Genomic DNA, 14395 nt, shown 5'->3' with positions numbered 1-14395 from the left:
GGTGGGGAGAGTCTAGCCCTCGAGGAGGTTAGGTGCAACCGTGCTACGGTCCAGCCTTCCTCTGAGGTTAGGTACGCCCATGCCACTGATGGGGAAACGGAGGCAGGACAACTTGTTAGGGGTAGAAGCAAGTTTCCCAAGGCCCAGGGCTGGGCCTCCATGGGTTTTTATGGTTTTTACTGAAAAGGCAGGGAGGAGAAAGCTTGGATGGCTGCGGTTACAGCTAGGGTAGGAGAGTGGGAGTGGGTGCCTGGACGAAGAGAATAGAGCAGGCCCTGGGGGCCATGGAGGGAAAGGGTAATTTAAAAGAAATCCTGCAGGGCAAGGGAGAGGTGCCCTGGGATTTGGCCTTAGTGCCAGGGAGGCGGCGGAAGAGTCTTACCTTGACCCGGTCCAGCACCACCAGAGGCCCGTTCACGCTGCACACAGTCCTGTAGGCTGGGGGAGGGGCAGGGGTGAGGAGGGGTCTCACCCCAAACACCTGCTCACACACACAGAGGCATCCTCCGCCTTCCCTTCCTCTCCACACCCCACCTCCTTCCCAGCCTGGGCCGTCAGGGTCATTAGCTGTGACAGGGCCAGCCACCATTGCTGTAAGGGTCATGCCCCTGCCCGCAGGGCCCCCGCTGCTCGGACACCTGCAGGAGGCTGGGGGAGGGCCGGGCAGAGGGCAGAGGCCTCCTCAGAGTCCGCCCCCATCACACAGAGGCCTCTCATCCCTGGGGCTGCTTCCCCTCTGGCTTCCACCCCCACCTCACCCACTCCATCCTCTCTCACTCCAAACATTTTCCAAAAGTTCCCGGCCCCCGGCTGTGGCCAAAAAGTGCCCTCCTCTGCCCTCACCAGGACTGTGTGTGTGTGGTGTGTAGGGGGTGCAGGTGTCAGTGAGAAAAACCAAATGGGGCTTCTGCTCTCATCACAAGGTTTCTGGACTCCCCAGGCTCACTGGGTGCTCAGCATGGGAGGGGAGGGAGTGCAAAGGCAGGGGAAGGAGGGAAATGCCTGCAGATGTGGCAGCTGCAGAGACCCACACATGGGAAATAAGCTCAGCTTGCACAGGGAATTGGGTTAAATGTCAAGAAACACTTCCAAACTCCCATAGAAGAAGCTGTGGACTGGCAGGAGGCAAGCCTAGTTTTGGTTCTGCTAGAGGCTGGCTGAGAGACCTGGGGCAATCCCTTGCCCATAGTCCTGGGATACCAGTGCCCTTCTCTGGGGTTCTTGTGATGCACCAATGAGATGAGACACCTGAAATGAAGGCACTTGGCAAGGTGGGCATGGGGCCTGTGAGGCCACTGGGTCAGTCACAGGCTGGCAGGATGCAGAGGGGAGTGGCCCAACCCCTCTTTCACAGGCAAGGAAAATGGGGCCCAGAAGTGTGAGAAGCCTTGGCCAGGGCCACACAGCACATCTGTGGCAGAGCTGGAGCTGGGACACCGCCTTGTGCTTCTTGCTGAACCACACTGGTTCTCGGCTCACTTACCCTCCTGCTTTGGACAAGCCTGGCCCCAAGCCACCACATGCCAAAGAAAAACCAGAAGTCTCTCCCCTTCCCAATCTGGATATCTGTGGTCAAACTTCTTATTTTTGTTTGATCTAAGCTCTTTTTACCAGGACTTGAACTAGGAAGACCGACTGGGCGCGGTGATTCTTGCACAGATCTTTACAAGGATCCTCCAAGTGTAAGAACCATTTGGAAAACTCTGGGCCTCGAGGACAGCCAGAGAAGACAAGTTCAACTTGCACTTTGCTGTAGCAGGGGAACTCCCTCAGTTCCCTGCCTTCAAAACTACCTTACAGACCTGACTGGCCTGCACCTGAGCCACCCTCTTCTTCCTTCCTATTCCCACCAAGGAGGTGTCCCTGCTTCCTTCATAGCGGGTCCTTCCTCTGCACTGGGAAACAGGCTCTAGAGATGACTCCATGGGGTGAAGGACCAGAACCTCCTTGCCTCTCTCTCTCTCTTTCCTCTCTTGTCTTCCCATGAAGCTCTGATGTTTCCAGTCCTAAAGAAACCTCGCTCAGTCCCAGTCCTTCTCCAGCTCCTCCCCTCACAAGCATGGCCCCCACTGCTGGCTTTCCTTCCTCACCTTTCACCCTCTCCTTGGCCCTGTCAACTCTGGCTTCAGTGGTCTCTGATGCTATACTCAGAGCCCGGGCACGCTGCTCTCTGGAAGATCTCCTCTGGGGCCACCCATCAGCCTCCTCTGAAGACTCACACTCACACTCCTCACTGTCAGACCTTTGGGTGCCAGAGGACTTCAAGGCTTGGCCTGGCTCTCCACTTCTCCCTCTCCTTTCCTCTGAGATCTGCTTTCTTCCTTCCCTCCCCGCTTCCTTTCTTCAAGCATATCTACTGCATGGATGCCTTCTATGTACTAAGCGAGGCAAATGAAAGTGACAAATGAAAATATGAAGTGCCTACAGGCTAAGAGGATACAGAGCAAATAACATAATTACAAACTGCAGTGGGTGCTCTTAAGGGAAAGATCAGGATGGGTGAACGAGAGTGGGAGGGAAGACCAGACTGGGTGCACTTGGAGGAAGCATCTTATGGGAAGAGCTGTTTGAGTTGAGCCTTCAGGGTCAAGGGGTGTCAGCCCCCAGGGAGCTAGGGAAAGGGCACTTCTGGCAGAGGTGAGAAAGAACTCATTCAGGGCCTTCGGGGAACAGAAAGAGGGGCAGTGGGATGGCATGCACAGGCTCACGTCAGGCGCAGTAAGACCTGTCACCTCCAAGAGGGCAAGACATCATCTGTGGTGCTCATCGCGGTGTCCCACTTCGTGGAGTAGTGCCGGGAATATGGTACACACTAAAGAAATATTTGGACAGGTACAGTGGCTCACGCCTGTAGTCCCAGCGCTTTGGGAGGCTGAGGTGTATGGATTGCTTGAGCCCAGGAGTTTGAGACCAGCAATATGGTGAAGTCCCGTCTCTACAGAAAATTAAAAAATTAGCCGGGCACAGAGGAACATGCCTGTGGTCCTAGTTCTCAGGAGGCTGAGGTGGGAGGATCACCTGAGCCCAGGGAGGTTGAGGCTGCAGTGAGCTCTGATCACGCTATTACTGCACTCCAGCTTGGGTGACAGAGTAAGATCCTGTCAAGAAAGAAAAGAAAGAAAGAAGGAAGGAAGGAAGGAAGGAAAGAAAGAAAGAAAGAAAGAAAGAAAGAAAGAAAGAAAGAAAGAAAGAAAGAAAGAAAGAGTGAGAGAGAGAGAAAGAAAAAGGAAGGAAGGAAAGAAGGAAGGAAGGAAGGAAGGAAGGAAGCAAGGAAGGAAGGGAGGGAGGGAGGGAAAGAAAGAAAAAGAAATCTTTGTGGATGGATTATGTTAACTGACCCCATCTGCTCCTTCCCATGCTTCCCACATCAGAACCGTTGTGTGTCCCCTCCTGACCTTCCCAAGCCTCCAAACCAAATGAGAGTCCTATTGTCCAGCCTAAAGGGTTGCACCCGTAGCACCAGTCATACGTCCTGAAAAGGCAGAGAGTAGAAGAGAAAGAGGATGCACTGGGCTAAGGGGTTGTTGGGTGTAGGAAGACTCCTCAACGAGAAAGGGTAGGAAACAGAGGCTTGGGCATTACCCTTCCCACCAATTAAAAAAAACCTCTAAACAGCCACAGCACTCCCACACCCACATGGTGTTTGGATCAGACTGTCTGGATCGCTAGTGGATTGTGCAAGCAGGGGAATGCGGGGCAGGCAGGAGAGACCCTCATTTTTATAAGCCCCAGGGAGAGCTGGCATCTGGCATGCCACACCTGCCAAAGGGCTGCGCTGGGGGAAGAAAGCAGTGATGAAAAGATGCAGGGTGGGTGGGCTGGATAGGGAGGTGGGGGTGTGGGAGGGGATGGGGCCCAAGGACCAGAAAAGTCGAGGGAATCATTTCTAATTCCACCGCCTCTGGAGACAAGTCTTTCAACTTCCTCCCTTCCTTCACAGCTGCTCCCCCACTTCACAACCCCTGTCATGTAGAATCCCCATTAACCCTGACATCCAGCAGCTCCACCTGGGAGTGGGGGCAGCAGCAGAGTGGTGATGGGGGACAGAGGATTAGGGGATCCACACAGCCCTTCCCTCTGGAGGAGGGGCTGGGCTGGAAGAGGCCTAGAGGCAGCTGCAAAGTACTTGCCGCAGGCCCTCTGGGAGTCAGATGCCTTCCCCGGCCAGGCCACTCGGGTGATCAGGGTGAGATATCAAAGCTCAACATCTTAGCACATCAGCCTCAGCTGTGAGTTGCCTTCCTGGGCTTCTCGCAGCTTCCAGGCCTGGCTCTGCGTGAACACATCGCTTCATAGCCTGGACCCTTCATTGCAGATAATCCACTTAGGCGGCTGTTTCTGTTCAGCACTGGACTATGTACATCCTTCAAGGCCTTGCCCCTGACTGACTACTGCAGCCCACTGGGTCCTCTCCGGACTGCTGTCCCACAGTACTATAGACAGGGACCCTAGAGGGATGATGTCTCTCCCCTCAGATGTCTTAGAGCTCTGCCCCTCCGCTGTTAGGCCAGCCTGATCTTTTCTTCTAGGCTGTTTGGTTTGGACACAGCCAAAATGGGGGCTGAGCAACAGAGGTGTCCTTGACTGCAAGCCGGTCCTTTTGTTTGTATACTGCAGCCTCCACCTCCATATGTCCCTTGCATGGAGTGGCAAAACGAGGCCCAGAAAGTGGGCTGGTTTCTCGTAGGACACACCACAGTTCAGGAGGGTATCCTGCAGCGCTCAGCGATTATGGCCACTCTGCAACCCTGGGATGTTCGCCTGGACCCTGGAGAAGGAAGCGGGTGCATTGCCACAGGCAGAGGGGCGCTCCTTCCATGGGCCTTCCAGAGACTTTGCCGACACTCCCTCCAGCTGCCCGGCCCACCCCCTCTCCATTGTCCTAGCTGACACTTTGGGTTGTGCTCCGGCCTTCTGGCTGGTGGAGCGCCTCCCTGCCCCCACCTCCCTACCGCCTTTTCTGTCAAAGGCTCAGCGGGGCTCCCGCGCGGCCCACTAATTAGCGCTGGCCCAGCCACACCTGCAGCGTCCTGGGAGAGGGCTGAGACAGGCGCCCATGCGTGAGGCCAGGGTGGGGGCAAGCCCAGGGCAGCAGGTCCTGCACCTCCTCCCCGATCCCGCTGGAGGGATTAGGGGAGGGAGGGCAGGGGCTGGAAGCTGAGGGCTCTTCAGCCCAAGACCCTGCTTGTTGGGACTCTCTCCGTGTAACTCCTTCCCCTTCCAGTTGAGGAAACCGAGGCGGGGAAGCAAAGCCAGTGGTTTGGCACTCAAGCTCCTGGGGGATCTGCGGGGATCTGACCTGGCTTCATCCCTCCAACCAGGCTGCCAGCTTGTCCTTCCTGACCTTTGCTCCTGCTGGGCACCTCCACCTGCCAAGCCCAACATCTTCTGCCCAAACAGATGAAGCTCCAGGATACCTCCTCCTCGGCTGGGAGCCAAGGCCCTTGGGGAACAATTCTAGCTCCTCCACCCTTTCTGGTGTCTCCTCCTTTCTGGCCAGTCCTCTCTCAGCCACTGCAGTGAAATCACCCTTAAAGTCTCAGGCCTCTTTAGCCCACCTGCCCAGGGAAGGGAATGCCTCTTAAGTCACCTGGACTCATCTCCACCCATGGCTGAGCGAGCCCTGGGGCCTCCTTGCCCTTAGCTCCCCCCTCCCCAGCTTTTCTGCCAGAGTTCTCCTGTCTGGGAGTGCTTACCGACCCAGGGTAGGAGGCCAGGCTGGCGGGGAGACAGGTGGAGAGGGACAGAGCAACCCTGCCTCCAGTGTACTGAGGGTGCAGCCCTAAATTTTCAAACCCTTGCCAGCCCTGCGCCTGTCCACAGGCCCCAGGGAGAACCCCCCCCCCACCCCTCCCACCCTCAGAGCCAGAGGAGGAAGCCAGTGGAGTGGGGAGGGGATTGGGAGACACTGCGGATGAAGGGACACACCGAGGAATCTGAGCATGCCCCTGGGGCTGGGAGGGCATCTGGGCTGAGCTGAGGCTGGTCCCGTGCATCCTGTGAAGACACTCGATAGGCAGCAAAAGTAAAGGTGCTGGCAGCGAGCAGAGCCTAGAGGGGTTCCCCTGCACGGACCTTTGCTCTGGGTCCCTGTTGGGTTGTTGGGTGTGAACACATTTTCCTGGGTGGAGGCCATATACAGCCAGCATCGAGGGAGGCATGCAAACATGGGGTGGCGGGGGGGACACTGCCACCCCTGGGTTCCAGCCTGGGTCAGAATCTCCAGGGAATGTTGACTATAAATAAGGGGCTGGGTGGGAAGGAGCTGACAGGAGGTGGCTCCAGGCTTGGGCCATCCTGCCCAGAGGAGTGTGGGGTTAGATGTTATCTATAGGGTCCCTGGGCATCAGGAGGTGGGAGCACATTCCAGGAAGAAGGAAAGCAGAGCATGAAGGTGCAGATCACACACCACGCTCGGCACCCAGCAGCTCCCCAGTGCCCACAGGGAGGAGGGACGGCCTGCAGGGAGTGGGGCTCATCACAACAGACTGGCAAGAGTCACACATCCTAGCTTAGGGCTCCAGGCCTGGGCTCTGGACCCAAGGGGGCCCAGTCACTGCATATTTTTGGGCCTAGGCGACCCTAACTTTGGTCTAGGGAGAATCTGGACCTCCTATCCTCCCCCAACCTCCATGGGTCAGGGCCTACAGGCCTTCCTTGAGAAATCTGACCCACCCCATTCTCACCATTTCTTCTTCGCTGGAATGTGCTCCACCCTCAGCACCTGCCTCAGGCCTCAGGAGGTGCCCCACACCCCAGGGCTCTCCTCCCATGCGCCCCTGGGCCCCTTTGCTCTGATTTCACCCCTCAGCTACCCTCCGAGTTCACGCCACCTCCTCTCCTGGCCTGGATAGTAACAGAGGAATGGAGGGAGGTGGGGTGGCTGTGTCAGGCTCACTTCCCCTCACATCACGCTCCCTGTTAGGAGCTTCTGGCTCTGCATAGCTGTGGCGGGCCACGCTGGTTTACTCCAGTGAGCCTCTGGTTCTGCATAGCTGTGGCGGGCCACGCTGGTTTACTCCAGTGAGCAGGGCGGCCTGAGAATTCACCAGGCCAGGGAGAGTGACCTTGGACAAGGAGATGCAGGGGTTCCTTTTGGTCCTCTGGACCTTGCCCCAGACATCTGGGCCACCCTTGCAGAACAGGTACAGGAGCCACACGTAGGGCCTCCCCTCTGAAATTGACAAGGGTACATCCCAGCGCCTGTGGACACTTCCAAGCCTCAAACCTGGATACTCGTTCTTATCCCAGCTGTACACACTCTCATCTTACTCAGATATATGACCCTGCCGGAACACATACACACGTGCTCTCTCCATAAGCGCACATGCATACACATACATCACACCTAAGTGCACACACACACACCTTTGCCCTGAGTGCATAAGCATGCTGTCACACATTTCCTCACCCCAAGTGAAGGTGGGAGTACCCCCTAGACACATGCTCCTACCTGCTTATGCACACAGGCACCTCCCCAGTCGGGAGCAGAACATGACATGCACCCATTGATGTGACGCACACAAAGCACCTATTTCCTCAGGCTGAGAGTGCTGACACTCTACACTGCCACACACGCCACTCCAAGTACACTTAATCACACCCCGCCTCACGCTAAGTGCTTGGGTGCACACTCCTCACACAGGCACGTTTACACAAGAGCAGGTGCACAGCACACCCCACTCTCAAGGGCAACTGGAAGCTGTCTCTGGACTTGGGGTGTTACGGCAGGATTGGGCTGATGACAGCTATTCCCCAGCCCCTCTTCTGGGGTAGGCTGGGCTGGGGACCTGCAACCCCTCACCTGCAGAGGTGGCCCCTAGTCCAGGTGGCCCCACGGTGTCACTCTGCTGGACAGAGAGCCCTCCAAGTCTCCCCAGGTCTTGGGTCCTCCTCGTTTTCTGAGGCAAGAAGCAGAGCCAGGGAATCTGGCAGCCCACCCCAGCTCCCCACCCTGACCTCACCCACCACGGTGGAGGGGCTACTCACTGACACGGGGGTGGGTGATGTAGTTTCGGGTGACCGCCTGCATGTGCTCTCGGGCTGCGCCTAGGTTGCAGCCACTGCCGGGGAGCCCCCCAGGCCTGCTGTCTATCTCCATGGCCATGGTGCAGTGCCCGGCTGGGAGCCCAGTGCCTGAGCCTGCTGCTGGTGGCAGCTCTGAGACCTCATGTCCAGCTGGAGCTGGAGAGAGCCGCTCAGCCTTCCCCTGCGGCCACCCCTCCCCTCTCCCCTCCCTTCCCTCTCCTCCTCCTCTAGGTTGACAGTAAACAAGGAAGCCTCGGGCTCTGGCTCCCAAGCTTTCCCCACACTGAGTTGTGCAGGTCTGGGAGGGGCCCCGGTCACCTGGGAGCTGCAGGATGTGGAGGGAGAAGGGCAGAGGGGAGGGCTGGCTTTTTCCTGCTTCTGTGCTAGGCGGTCCCTCCCCGCCAACCCTAAACTGTGTGAATTCAGTTCCTCCCCCTGGACCTTCAGGTGCTGTCAACATTCCCACACTCGTCCCTCAGCACAGCTCTTTCTGGTCTCTCCACACCCAACTTCTGGCAGGCTGCCCTCTCTTCACTGTTCTCGCAACCTGACCTCACCCTGCACTCCTTGCCCTTACTATACCTGGATACTTCTTCCCCCCACAATTCCATAGTCATCTTTTTGAACATCTGTAGAGAATTATTTCCTGGTCAGCCTCAGTTCTGCCTCCTACATGAAGCCTTCTCTGGATTCTCTAGCAGCCAAGATTTACTAAACATCTAGCCTCTTTCCTAAGTCATGCCCTTTAGGAGAGGCCTCTCTTGTCCCTGCCACTGGGCTGTGAGCCCCCAAAAGCTGAGCCTGTGTCTCCACCCACAGACCTGGGTCTCCTGAAGCCTGTCTGTCTCATTTTATTGAGAGATCTTGAGAACGAGGGCTGGTCTCTCTCCATCTGATCGTAGAACCAGGTCTCATCTTCTCACATTCACCTCCAGAGTTCTGTACAGCAGGCCTGCCCTGACCTTTCCAGTCCAGGTCAGAAAGTAAAATAGAGGTCCCTGTATTGTATAACTAAATACCTGGAGTTATAAATCAAGCTATGTGCACAGCCTGGCCTGGGTTCCACCCAAGACCTCACCACTCTTTCCCAAGAACTCTCTTTGTGTCATGAAACTAAGAGTTGTGGTTTCTCCTGGTGAGTGGAGTGTGGTACAGGTCCACTGGGCAAGGCAGGGTGGACCCTGGGTGGTAGCTGGACCTGCCCAACCCAAGGTCTTCCGGTCACCCCCATGCCTCATTCTAGACTCAGGATTTCTGCATTTCTAAGCTCCTCCCCAAACCATACCACTGAGCAGAGGGAAGGGCAGAAGTATGTTTGTCTAGGGATCACTGTCCCCAAGCACCCACTCCAGGTGACTCAGGGCAGTCAATTTGAAACCAAAGCAGTGGCTACTATGTTTCTCAGAGCAGACTGGAGGAGACTGTGCTTGTTATTTCTGTTCACAGAGTCAAAATCTGACCCCGCATCCTCCCACCTGAGGACCCATTTCAGGTCTCTGGTTCCTGTCTCGTAATGCCCATCCTTTCAAAGAACTCTCCTGTGGAGGGTGGGGGTGGGTGTGACCACCAAGGAGCAGCACGAGGAAGATCTCTGTGGTGATGGAACAGGTCTGCATCTGGATTGCAGTGGTGAGTCCACGAATCTATAAAATGACACGGCACTATGCACACACACGGTACCAATGTCAATTTCCTGGTTTTGATATTGTACGATAGGGAAGATGAAGCTTTTCTGTCTCATACGATTGAGTTCCTGCCAATGGAGGGAACTTCTCTGTCCTATCTCTGCAGCTTCCTGCAAATCTACAATTACTACAAAATAAAAAGTTAAATAAAAGAGTCTTGAGCAAGACTCTTATTTAACTTTTAAAAATTTTATATTGTTTGAGCAATATAAAATATATACATTATATATACATATTTTGAGACAGAGTCTCCCTCTGTTGTCAGGCTGGAGTGCAGAGGCATGATTTCAGCTCACTGCAGCCTCCGCCTCCTGCGTTCAAGCGATTCTCCTGCCTCAGCCTCTTGAGTGGCTGAGATTGTAGGTGCCTGCCACCACGCCCAGCTAGTTTTTGTATTTTTTGTGGAGATGGGGTTTCACTGTGTTGGCCAGGCTGTGTGTATGTATATTCTAAAGGGTTTCATGTTGCAGTCTGTGATGGGGAGGCCCACTCTGAACACCTGGACTCTTGCTTGCGTTTACCTTTGATGCCCTCTCTCCCTCTCTCTAGACCTGGTCTCGCCTTTCATCATTCATCCTCTTCCACGTGACAATGTTTCCCTCTCTCAAGTGTTTTTTATGTTTGAAAGAGAGTTTGTAAAGGGCAACATTTAACCAAAGAATTCGTGTTGGTGCCATGGGCCTCTATTGAGTGGGAGTCAGGTGCCTGCTGACCCACACATGTGAGTGCCCTGACCCCCAGAATCCCAGTTTCTGCCCCCTCCCATCTGAGGTCCCTCTGCCTCTAAGCCCATTTTCCCTTCCAGTGACAAGAGGGATAAAAGGGATTGAGGGGTAAGTAGTTGTGCTGTGGGCGCTGTTTCCCTTCTTGTCATTGTTTTCCTTTTATTTCAGTGAGAGACACACACACGCACACCACTCACGCACACAAGCTGCGGGACCAAGGCCATTTGGTCTTGAGTCTCTGAGCTGGGGGGGCAGGTGGGGAGGAGTGCGAGGCTGCTGCCCCTCCTCTCTGGGGCCTGCTCAGTGCAGTCCGCTGGGGCACAGGAGGCTGGGAAGGTGCTGTGCTCAGGACTCAGTGTCACAGGGTAGGAGTCTTAAGTGTTAGCTTTCTTGCCGCTGCCGGCGCTGCCCACTTTCCGTTCTAGCCAGCTGTATGGCTCGAAGGCCGAGGAACCCAGTTCGTAGCCAGCAGGCAGGTCCAGCAGTGGGGCCGAGGAAAAGCAGACAGCTGGCAGAGGGGGCGGCAGCGGGGGGGAAGCCGAGGCCGAGGGCAGCGGGTTGAGGCGTGGGGAGGAGTTCCTGGGGTCACCTAAGGAGGTGCCCCTGTGGCTGGCAGGTAGGCCTGGCAGGCTAGGGGTCAGCGCCAGGAGGCTGGGGGCCCTGGGCACAGAGAGCAGCCGGCCCTGCTCCAGCAGCCGCAGAATGTTGGAGGTAGCAAAGGCCTCGGAGGCTGAGGAGGACGCCCGCTTCTCCAGGTCTCTGCTCTGGTCTTTCTTCTGCTTGGTGCGGCGGTTCTGGAACCAGACCTTCACCTTGGGGTGGGGGAGGGGTTGTCAAGGAGGGAGATGGGACAGGCAAAGCAAAGTGGGGGCAGGCGGGAGGAGGAGAGGAGAGGAAGGGCATGGATGGGGCAGGTGGTGGATGGGGTGGGGCAGGGTGTGAGGGTGGAGAGAAGAAGGGCATGGATGGGGCAGGTGGTGGATGGGGTGGGGCAGGGTGTGAGGGTGGAGAGAAGAAGGGCATGGATGGGGCAGGTGGTGGATGGGGTGGGGCAGGGTGTGAGGGTGGAGAGAAGAAGGGCATGGATGGGGCAGGTGGTGGATGGGGTGGGGCAGGGTGTGAGGGTGGAGCAGGAGGGAAAGAAGAGCAGATTGTTGTTAGGGTCTCCCCACAACCAGCCTGCTCTAGACCAACTGATTAGGGACTCTGGTCCCCCAAATTATGGAGGCCCCTCTACTGCTAAACTGACTCTGGCCTAGGATGGAGGAATGGATTGACAGACAGAGGATGGAGTTTGGGGGTACAACTGATGTTCTCCTCTTGGCCCACATGCCCTTGGCTCAAAGTCAAGTTCACGGCCTCAGCCACCATTTATGTGCTGGTAATTCCAACTCTACCTCAGGCCCAGGAGTCTGAACTGAGATCCAGGCCACATATCCACCTGCCTGCTAGACATCTCCCCATGGATATCTCAAAAAACATCCCAAACCCCACATGTGCAGCTCTGTCCTCCAAACAGAGGCTTCGCATGTTCCCTCTTCCATCATGGCCGCCTCCACTCACCTATGCAGGAGCCCCTTTCCCCGCTCCCTAGAGCAGACCCTCCTCTCTTCCTTTGTTCTCTCTGACCTGGACCATGGCACTGTCTCTACAGAATCACCTCTCGACCCTGGCTGCCCATGAGAACCTGGGGAGCTTTAAGACCCTAGTTCACTTCTCACCTTGGACCAATAAACTCAGAATGGGGGAGCCTGGGACCCAGACTCTACTAGTTTTTAAAGCTCACCAGGTGGTTCCAAGGTGAAGAAACTGGTGTTTTAAAGGTGTCTCTGCCCCAGGTCTAAACTGTAACATTTAGAGGGCTTGGGGCAAGAGAAAAAATGGAAGCCTCTGGCTCATGGCCCATCCTGGCTCTGACCCACACGTGTGTGGCTGCCCCAGCCTGTTCACACTCTGCAAATAACCCCGCATTGGCTGCTTCTTGGGCCTGGGGTGCTGAATAATGTCTGTGGTCTGCCCTTGGGAGGACTGACCCTGGAGAGGCCCAGACAGGTGCTGGATGTGGGCTCAGGGCCATTTGGCAGGGAATTCTGAAACTGGACACTTTGGTGGCAGGGATGGGTGGTCTCGAAGGTGGGCACAGGCTTCTGGCAGGCTAGACCCCTTGGCTTTGCAGAGTCCTTATCACGTAGTGGGGGGGCATGGCCAGAGGAGGGGCCAGATTCCTGTCTGAGGACGGTGAGGTCTCTGCCTCCATGCTGGCTGCTGCTGCCTTTGGAGGGAGCTCTTTCTAACCTGATCTGACCGTTGCCCGGTTTGAAGTTTTTAGCAGCACCCTCCCGCCCCATCACCTATAAAGGCCAAGTTTCTCAACGTGACACCAAGTGTGACTGGATGTGGCAGGTTGTTGAGGGGGACTTCTGTTGGCCACACAAAGCTGAGGACACTGTGGTGCCACAGTCTGAAGAGAGTCACCAGCATCATGGAAGAGGTCTTTTTCCGGGCCCCTGAGAGGAGGCAGAACTGGCCCTGCCCCTACCACTCAGCACCCAGTGCTCCAACCCCCTTCCTAGTCTACGTGAGGAAAGGGAACTGGGCAGGAAGCTCAGGCTCAGTCCCCTGGGGGCCACAGAACCTCATGGGAGGGAGGGTGTGCTGCCCCACAGACACAAGTTGGGGGAGGGCCCAAAAGAATCACTTGTAGGCACTAGGAGAGACTGGCATTCATGCCCCAGTCCAGAAACTCATCAGGCCACAGCACCTACAGGCCCATGTCATGGGGGCCACCATGGGAGGACCCAGAGTTGTTTCCCTGGGAACACAGAGGCCAACCCTGCTCCTCGCCTGGAGCTGGGGCAGGTGTACCAGGAAGGAGGTTGAGAACCGTGGAGGGGAGGGCCCAATAAGAAAAGGTCAGGAAGACCTTGCTGGTCCCTTCCTGTAAGGAAGGTTTTGAGAAGGTGCCAAGAAATGGGTGGAGGAGGAGGCTGGAGCCAGAGGGTTGCCCAGGTTAAGAAGACAGGCAGAACCAAGGCAGACTAGGCCACCTTGGCCATGCCAGACATCACCACCTCCTAGGAGTGACTGGCCCTCCAGCAAAGGCCTTCAGAAAGTGAGGCCTGGGTGCCTCCCCTCCTCACACCAGAAGATGTCCAGTCTTTTAAAAATATCTCTGCCTCCTTGAAGCCACCCTCTGCCCTCTGATCCTGGAGGAGGTGGCTGTTGGGGGAAGAGGGAGCAAGTGACTGAGACAGATCACAATCCCCTCCAGAGGCTGCACTGGGAGGAGGCAGAGTGGGCAGGGGTCCTTTCGTAGTTCTTCAGCAGGATGATTGCGTGTTCATGCTCCTATGTGAGATGTGCTTCCCTCAAACCTCAAACCTTGCTGGCAAGCAGTGAGTCAAGGCTGTTCTGAGTGGGGAGGCAGTGTGGGGCTTCAGGAGAAGATGAGATTTAAACTAGATGTGAGCTTGGTGTTTTGAAGGACATTGGATTGAGTTTCTTTCTTTATTTTTGTTTTTACAGACAAAGTGTTGGTTTTCTGCCCAGGCTGGAGAGCACTGGTGTGATGAGAGCTCACTGCAGCCTCAAAATCCTGGCCTCAAGCGATCCTCTTGCCTCCGCCTCCCAAGTTCTGGGACTATAGGTGCACACCACCGCACCTGGCGGACACAGATTCAATAACCAAAAATGACCAGAAAGTTATGGGATCTACTTGAGGTTGATTGCTTCCTTTATGTGTTCATTCACTCATCAGATATACACTGAGGCCCAGGGAATCAGCAGTGAACAAAGCCGAGTGAATCCTTGCCATGTGGAGTGGGCAGTGGAGTTGGGGAGGCAGAGGATGAACAACAAACACAAACAAGCCTATCTGTCAATTGGCAACAAGGACTTTGAGCCGTGTTTCTCAAATTATTTGAGGTGAGGACCAATTATTAAGTGTCCAATTTTGTT

At 55.8% G+C, this 14395-nt stretch overlaps 2 protein-coding genes and 1 long non-coding RNA gene across 5 annotated transcripts in view; 1 reads left to right on the top strand and 2 right to left on the bottom strand.

Annotated features, from left to right (window-relative positions):
• Positions 1-2030, top strand: part of LOC105540146 — a 6514-nt gene extending 4484 nt beyond the window's left edge. The window contains exon 3 of the long non-coding RNA XR_001006156.1: positions 1615-2030. This is a non-coding gene — a long non-coding RNA (uncharacterized LOC105540146). The remainder of the gene's footprint in view (positions 1-1614) is intronic.
• Positions 1-8189, bottom strand: part of ATP6V1B1 (ATPase, H+ transporting, lysosomal 56/58kDa, V1 subunit B1) — a 31690-nt gene extending 23501 nt beyond the window's left edge. For 2 of the 3 annotated variants that reach the window (XM_011980636.1, XM_011980637.1), the window contains exons 1-2: positions 7990-8189; positions 383-438 (exon numbers count right to left, since the gene is read on the bottom strand). In XM_011980636.1, the coding sequence (XP_011836026.1) occupies positions 383-438; positions 7990-8107 (174 nt within the window). In that variant the 5' untranslated portion in view covers positions 8108-8189. The remainder of the gene's footprint in view (positions 1-382; positions 439-7989) is intronic. The other variant, XM_011980638.1, reaches the window with a different exon arrangement.
• A 2382-nt stretch (positions 8190-10571) lies between these two features.
• The window catches only part of VAX2 (ventral anterior homeobox 2), a 49851-nt gene continuing 46027 nt past the window's right edge, over positions 10572-14395 (bottom strand). Inside the window, exon 3 of the mRNA XM_011980635.1 lies at positions 10572-11250. Coding sequence (XP_011836025.1) covers positions 10813-11250 — 438 coding nt within the window. The 3' untranslated portion in view covers positions 10572-10812. The remainder of the gene's footprint in view (positions 11251-14395) is intronic.

Source organism: Mandrillus leucophaeus, unplaced genomic scaffold, assembly GCF_000951045.1.
Source record: "Mandrillus leucophaeus isolate KB7577 unplaced genomic scaffold, Mleu.le_1.0 Scaffold216, whole genome shotgun sequence".
Taxonomy (NCBI): Eukaryota; Metazoa; Chordata; class Mammalia; order Primates; family Cercopithecidae; genus Mandrillus; species Mandrillus leucophaeus.
Note: the sequence above shows the minus strand (reverse complement) of the source record. Positions and strands in the feature narration are given on the sequence as shown.